This window comes from Rhynchophorus ferrugineus, unplaced genomic scaffold (genome assembly GCF_030347505.1).
Source record: "Rhynchophorus ferrugineus isolate W39M unplaced genomic scaffold, kcgeb_rfMv2 rfM7, whole genome shotgun sequence".
Classification (NCBI taxonomy): Eukaryota; Metazoa; Arthropoda; class Insecta; order Coleoptera; family Curculionidae; genus Rhynchophorus; species Rhynchophorus ferrugineus.
This window is the reverse complement of record NW_027472586.1, coordinates 14,902,710-14,910,896: the sequence shown is the minus strand read 5'-3', so window position 1 is coordinate 14,910,896 and position 8,187 is coordinate 14,902,710. Positions and strand designations below refer to the sequence as shown.

Genomic DNA, 8,187 nt, shown 5'->3' with positions numbered 1-8,187 from the left:
TCAATTTAGGTCAATTTGGACTTATGGTATTGAACTGTGGGGTACTACTAGCAAGTCTAACATAGATATCCTCCAGAATAAAGTGTTGCGAGTCATCGTCGATGCCTCATATTACGTGTCCGACAAACTAATTCAGCGCGATATCCCCTTAGACCCATAACGAGTGTGATTCGAAGTTAATACTTTCTTCTACACACACACATACGTGCGACAATGACACACTAACATGCGAAAGACCATTAGTGCATCCCAATACACTCGCCAAACAGTTAAATGTGCGCGATAACGCAAACTACCATACGAACTGATTAATAGACACATAGAGTGAGATTTAATATTCTCTAGAATAAGTTATAATAGTCTTTACAATAAGTTAGAATAAACTTTAAAATAAGTTGGAATAGTATCTAGAATAATATTTAAAGTATAAGTTGTACAGCAGATCACTTACCCAAGTGATCTTCTCTAAATGTCAGGATGGTTATATTATATAACGGAAATCATATAATAATCCTTATCACCCGCGGGCAGATTGTTGACATTTTAAGAAATTAATTAAAAAAAACTTTCCAGTATATGTAAATTCGACAAAGTTTGAACATTCGCTAAAATGTTTTCAGTTCGTTGAAAATGCTTGTACCGAGTAAATCGCTTTTGCGTTAAGTTTTACTCTTTTTAAAATTGGTGATTTGGACACTAAAGACAAAGAGAGCTCTGGATAACGAAAACAAATTCTAAAACGAGGATTTGAAAGCAATACTCTATTATCATCCGTGTAAAATACAAGAAGAACATGCAGAATTGTAGAAAATAACACAAGAAACCTTCTCCAAGAGCTTGAAGGACATGAGAATGATCGAAATGCTTAGATATTTTGTTTCTAACTTTGATCATGAGTAAAAATCGGAAAAATTTCTTGCATTCTGTTGTTGCCGGTGATGAAAAGTGAAAAAACGAAACAAATCATAAGGATTTCCAGGTCATGCATCAACATCAAAGCCGAATATCCGTCGAGGCCCAGTCCAAACAAATGCTCCGTATTTGATGGGATTAGCTTGGTGTGGTACATTATGAGCTGCTGAACCCTAATGAAACTAGCAATGGGAATCACTATCAACAATTGATACGTTTGCGCCGAGTATATGCGCGAAAAACGGCCGGAATACGAGCAAAAGCACAAAAATGTTATTCTTCAGCATGACAATGCTCGATATGTTGACAACACGTTACAAAATCGATGAAAATATACTAGGAAACATTAAAATGGTAGTTTTCCCCACGGGGCTGGTATGGCCAATACAATGAGTGCCGTCATCGAGGCCCCCTTTTCCCTGCTGTAGTGTAGTGGCTTGGGGACTGAATAAGAGGTTAACGATGTCTAGGGTTCAGCCACTGATACCACGCGATTGTCGTCTGTGATCATGTCTCGCGGGAAACCGCGGGGTACCTTGGCTTAACAGCCGGGGTCAAGAGGAGACAACCTCAACAAAACCTGAATCCTAAGGCTGGGTTGAGCCGAAAGGATGCGTGGCTGAATAGATCATTCTCTATCAAACCAACTACAGAGTATTCCCCGTCCTTCTGAATAGTAATAAGGTTGGCGCCACAACTCGTGCTGTGTGGTGGTGGACATATATTTCGCCCCATGGCTCTCGTGGGAACAACATAAATAACATAAATTAATTCCTCCCCTTCCAGAGTCAAATAAAGCCCGATACGATATTGATTCTGATAGCTCTCCGTTCGACAATGATCACTATTTTATAATATCAAGTAAGAGCATCTCATTCGAAAAGATGACCGCAGTAAATTTATTCAACCAAGCCCTGGCACAAATTGGCAAACCTGCAACAATGAACAAAACCAGAAATGACTCCATATTCGTTTCTACAAAGAGAGACGAATAGTCTAAAAAAGCTTAAATTACTATCCTCCTTATGCGACCACCCTGCGGCTATTAAGCCCCACTCTGCCCTGAATCGCTGGATGAGGAAATAATATAAACCTATTGAGTGGATAGTTTGAGAATGATCACTCAGATCAGAGATGGAGTAACCACCTCTACGAATAGCGTGGCCCTGAGTTTTAAAAGAAAATATCTTCCAGTAAGAATTAAGTTTACTTACCTGTCGCTCATTGTTCGTCTCTATGTCCCGCCACCATTGTCATCATGTGCTCACACAATGCCTGACAACTTGTACCAACCCACCAAAATACTCCAATTGTCTCTCTCCCACTCGCCAAGATACAAAGGTTGTGAGAAATACGAACCAGAAATATTCATTCAGAGAATAAGAACAACTGAACGCGTATCTTACCCAGAAGCCAGAAGAAAATTTAGTTTATTGCAACCAAAATCTACATTAAATTATTCCGCTACTGCTTAGAAGAAAATCTTCCACTGCAACCATAGCTATTCAATACTCTATAAAATCCCCTCCAGCGTAGAGACTAAATCCACATAATCAGCACCAAAACGTTATCATGTCTCACCCTCAAGAACAAAAGCGCTCGCCAACCGGTGGGCCTGTCGGCTATCTCCCGCCTTCAGGTATCCCTTCCCCTTCCATAAAAATGTCTCTTACTTCTTTTCCCTAGCTTCTTTTCTCTAACATAGTCCCAAATGATCCTTACTTCAGCTGCAATTGTAGAAACAAACTTGCGGTGGATAGGACCATTGCCAACTCCAACCTTCGCCAAAAGCCTCAACTAACGTTCCTCTTCTATAGAATTTTGAAACAAGTTTGTAAATCTCAAAGGTCGCTCCTCCAACTCTATCGCTGGCCTGTGTTCTGAAGGCACCGGGTATTCAATCCATTAGCTGAACATTTTGCCGCAGTCTCAAGAAACGACAACCATAGTACCTCCCTACACCTCTCTGGTTTTACCGGATCCACATCCAACCCTTCAACCGCCTCTAATGTGGAACCCATCAATGATCCGTATCCTTTATCCGAATGGATACAAGATAACTTTACTGTGAATCGCTTCTCACGTTGGCATACCAGAAAATGAGCGGGCAGATAGTGCGACTAAATCGGCAACCTCCTCCCCCCACCCCATCACAGATGTTTGTGTTCGCACTGCTCTTATCCGATTCATTTCGTGTTTCACCAAGAATAAGATACAACATTGTTGGGCCCAGGAGCCCAGCCGCAACAAACTCTCCCGAAAAATTAAAACGGAATTTTTCTCCTCTCTTCACGTTCCTTCCCTTCGTCACCAGGCCGTAACTCTGAATCAACTGAGATTGGGTCACTGTCGTTTCTCGCACGGTCACTTGATGACTTCGAGCCCGTTTGCTCACTGTGAGTTTTGCCACCTTGTACTTACCTCAGTCTAGCACATAGTGGGCCACTGTCTACTTCTCGCCCGGCTTAGGACTGTGTATGAGCCATACAACTTTAATAATTCCTTAACAGGAGAAAATACAAACAGACTCTTTGAATTTCTGCGAGAGATCGATTATCTTCTTCTACTGTCTATCTAATTAGTTGTATTTTATATATTATTTTATATATACACATTGTGTCTGTTCCGGTCCGCTTTATAGCAACGTACGGTGTTTTATACCCGCGAAATGACGACATTCATCAAAACGGCAAAAAAATTAAAATGAGTGCTACCCCACCCGCCGTATTCTCCAGGCCTTGTTCCTTCTGATTACTACTTGTTCCGATATATGACTCGTGACCTGTCTGACCAGCACTTTACTTCTTGTGAAGATACCAAAAAATGGGTCGATTCGTGGATAGCCTCAAAAGATACATCGTGCTTTCGAGGTGGAATTCGTAAATCGTCTGAAAAATGGGAAATACATAGTACCGATTTTTCAAAAAAAGCTTCGAGTTAACAAAATACTTTAAATCTACTTTATAGGCCATATATAAATTATATTAAGTATGAGGATTAAAAGCAAAAACTTTAATTTTACTTCAAATTTTTATTTTATTTAATATTCTTTTTAAATATACATATAATTTGCAAGATGAGAATGTGGAGAAATTAAATTTTAATGAGCATTCCAGGCGTCCGTATGAGTAGACTCTTCTAGTAGCCACATCTACATTCGCTAATAATGATGTGCCTTATTCACTACAAACAGTAATATATATGAAGATAGCTGTCAGCAACATTCCCGATTATACCAAGAAACGGCAAATAAAACCAAAGATTATGAAATCTATACGTGCATTTTTATATAACACTAAGTGCCAAGCTCAATTGAAAGGATTATGTTGACAAAAAAAACCAGCAGAACTTTGTATTAGGCTTCAAAAATGTAATGGTTGCTTCTACAACCGCACGACAATCTGAGTTATCTCTACACAACAATTTGTTCTTACAATAATATTACAAATTGTTCTCTTAAAACTACAAAGAAATTATATGTCAATATAATATAAGCAATTCAGTTCCATTCACTGCATATTATCTTCAATAATCCCGGTAAATAATCCCAGTAAATATGTCACCCATAGATCTCTTTATATAATAACAGCAAATATTTCACTGAAGCTGAGCTATCCTGAAGAAGACAGCAGAATCTGATAAAGAAAATCTTTGTGGAACCACAAAGTCGAAAAGTTGTTTGTTTAAAATTTTATGTAAAAGTTTATGTACGTATAAAAAATATATTATTATTATTTATATTTCATATATTGTATTGTGATATTGTATCGCAACGACAATAACATAAACATAAACATAAACAAACATAAAGTAGAATTTTCTAAGTAATGTCTGTCTAAATAATTTTGTACTCACATCAACACATTTCACAACTTACCAATATTACGAAATTAATAAAAAACACAATATTTATATTTTTGTCCATCGCCCAAAAACAATTAATTTTAATTATCTTAAACATTTAATCACAGAGTAGTAATAATAGTATCATTTCTCTATGCGTATAGTTTATTAAATAAATTTGATAAGTATCTGCTATTTGTCGACAATAGAATTAAAATTCCGATGATATATTTCTTCTTTCATTCAACTTGACAATTAGATTTGATCGAGCTAAATTTGATGAACATTTTAGAAAGAGATAGCAGGTTGTGTATATAATGACTATGCCACACTGACTTCTAAACAAAAAACACTCAAGTGCTACAGATAAAAGGATTAAGGATAAAACTAAATTATAACAAAATTACCTCCAAACTAGTAATACAACAATATCAGATTATTATTATAAACTTTTAGGCCAATTACATATAGATTCACGAAAAATTACATGGTTCACACAAGAAAACAACCATATACTTAATGTACCTGCTCATACAGCTCAAAAAAATATCACACAATAATTTCATTAAATGTCTGGGATGATCTCTAAGTTGGTCACTCGCCATTCCATAGGCTTAATGCCGAGGACCGTGGTTCAGAGCCCACGTTAAACCGTAGGTTCAGTCCACATAAACCTCTAGCTGGTAAAAGAAGACTTTAAAATATATATGTAAAAAAACAAAGAAAGAAAAAAATATATAGTCTTTTAGGCTATTTCAATATATTTTTTTAAATATCGATATATTTTATACTTAAAAAATATGGAAAACGATATATCGATATTTTTGGTGACCAACACTCCTAGTAATTATTATAAAAAAAATATCGATTTTTTTCCCTCCAATATATCGATATTTATTTAAAATATTGAAAACGATATCTTGATATATCGAAATATCGATATTTTTCGCACCTGCAAAACACTCCCAAAAGCGAATTAATAAATTGCAAACATAGAAAAAATTATTGAAAAACAAAATACCAATTTACAAAAAGATGAATGAGGTTATGATTCCCTGTCAAAAATACAAACTTACATAGATATAAATAATGGAGTTCTTGTATTTACATGATAAAAGATATTCGTTGTTGCATGTTCCTTAACGTATCGTGAAAGAGTAACTATTAAACGTAAAAATGAGTATAGCCCAAAGTAGTAACATAAACGCAGATGACATAGACGATGACACTAAAGAGAAACTAAAAGGAGATAATATTGGAGACACATTATATAGCCAATCCTTTGTACTGAAAACATTAATGCAACTCTCTGATATAAAATGGAGCCAAGATATGGAACAGGATCTATGTTTTTTATGGGACATGACACTAGACAAGGATGTTTGTATATACCTCTTCCAATTAAATTATCCTTCACTAGCCTGCTCTGTAATTATCCAACATGTAGAAGAAAGATTAACAGAAATACTTGTAGGAATTTTAGCCAATTTACTAATTGCTGACTGTGAAAAAAACATCTCAGATAATGAACTGCAAATTGCTTTGAATTCGTTAGAATCTTCACATCCTGCTATTCTGATACAAGTCATGAGAGTTATTGAATCTATTGCATTTTATATGCCTGAACGAATTATATTAATTGGTAAAAATATGCTAGATAAAATGCAATATATTTTAAAGTATTCAGAGAATTATATGTTAATTACTCACACATTACAAGCTTTTCTCAAATTGACTGATAATTTTAAACTAGCTGAATCTGAGGTTAATGCCCAGTTGTATGTCTCAGTTGCTATAGGATTTGATACTATTTTTAGTGTTGAATACAACAACTTTGAAGTAGAAATTGATATGGAAGAAACGAGTAAGGTAGTAAAGATATTTTTACAGCTCATTGCAAACCTGTCCGAGTATGCAAACAGATATAACTATCGTGAGGATATATCTACATGTATAAACCATTGTCCAAAATTATCTACAACTATATGCAGATTACTGAAGCATTTTTCAGATGAAAGTAATCTGTTTCCCATATCCCGTGATTTCAATACTTTTGTACAATGCTTTTTAATTATTTTTACAACTCGTAGTGTTACGATCATATCAGATTTAGAGAAAGGTATTTTTACTGATATTTTCCAACCATTATGTAAGATTCTATACTACCTGCATAAGTGTAAATCAGAAGTTACAGAAACATTTAATGTTGTACTAGAGTTAATTGCTTTTACAATATATTCAGTGGACAGAAAAGCAGTGTTATATGAATTAAAACAACTTCAATATAGACGTGGAATTGTAATATTAAATTCGTTAAAAGAAAATTCAAAATCATATGATTTTAATATTTCAGAAAATCTGAGATTTTTGTTCACCCATTTTAAATAATATGTGTATACTTGATTTTGTGTATTAATTTGTGGATACTTGACTTTGTGTATATAATTTAGAGATAATTTCTAAGTAAATGTATTATTATAATTGATTTATTAAAAGAATTTGTGTATCTAGTTTTCTATGTTGACCTTTAAGAATATAATAAATTTGTATTTGTATATATTTTGTTTTTTTTTCTAAAAAAAATCATGTTTGCTCTCCTTTGTATTAAATTGAACCATGTGTACTTTATTTTATGCACATACCCACTTGGATACCTCATTTTTTGTATACTTTAAACAATATTGTGTTTATAAATATCTGTTATGGTGGCGCAGTGGTAAAGGCGATAGGACAGCCCTCCTACTGTTGCGATAGCCGCGAGTTCGAATCCTATTGGGGCATGGTCGTAAATTTATGTTTGTGATTGTCCTAGGCAAGAGTGTAAAATCCGACAAGGAAAATGATCCCCCAATTACGCCAGTAATCAGGCTGGGTAAGACCGGATGTCTTCTGGGATGATTTCTACTAGTTGGTTACTCGCCAGTCGGTAGGCTTAATGCTGAGGACACGTGATTCGGACCCACGTTAAACTGTAGGTCCGGTCCAAATAAACAAACCCCTAGTTGGTAAAAGGAGACTAAAATATATTACAAAAAAAATATATCTGTTATAATTCAATTTTATTTAATACATTTTCGATATTAAGTAATTTCCATAAAAAATTCAATAATAATATATTGATTCAAACAATCATATAAAACCTGAGTATTAGAAATATAAATGCTACTAGATCTTAAATAACTTTACAATTCGGAGTAAAATATTCCCCTTATAAAGCCTTTATTCAAACTCAAAAGATATTCAAATAATGTAAAAAAACCCCATTGCAGGTAGTTTTCGGAGAATTTTAATCCTCATTTTAATCTGTTATAAAAATAAATGTTATAAAATAAATGTTATAAATGTTATAAAATCTGAATAAAAAATTATCTTATAAATATTGTTTATAATTTAGAAGTTTGTTATGAAAAAATTCCATTAAAACGTATTTTG

At 34.3% G+C, this 8,187-nt stretch overlaps 1 protein-coding gene across 1 annotated transcript; it reads left to right on the top strand.

Annotated features, from left to right (window-relative positions):
* Positions 1-5,798: 5,798 nt before the first annotated feature.
* On the top strand, positions 5,799-7,312 carry LOC143199990 (uncharacterized). Its single transcript, XM_076410217.1, has one exon. The coding sequence runs from the start codon at positions 5,932-5,934 to the stop codon at positions 7,141-7,143; it is 1,212 nt and encodes a 403-aa protein (XP_076266332.1). The 5' UTR covers positions 5,799-5,931; the 3' UTR covers positions 7,144-7,312.
* The last annotated feature ends 875 nt before the right edge of the window (positions 7,313-8,187 follow it).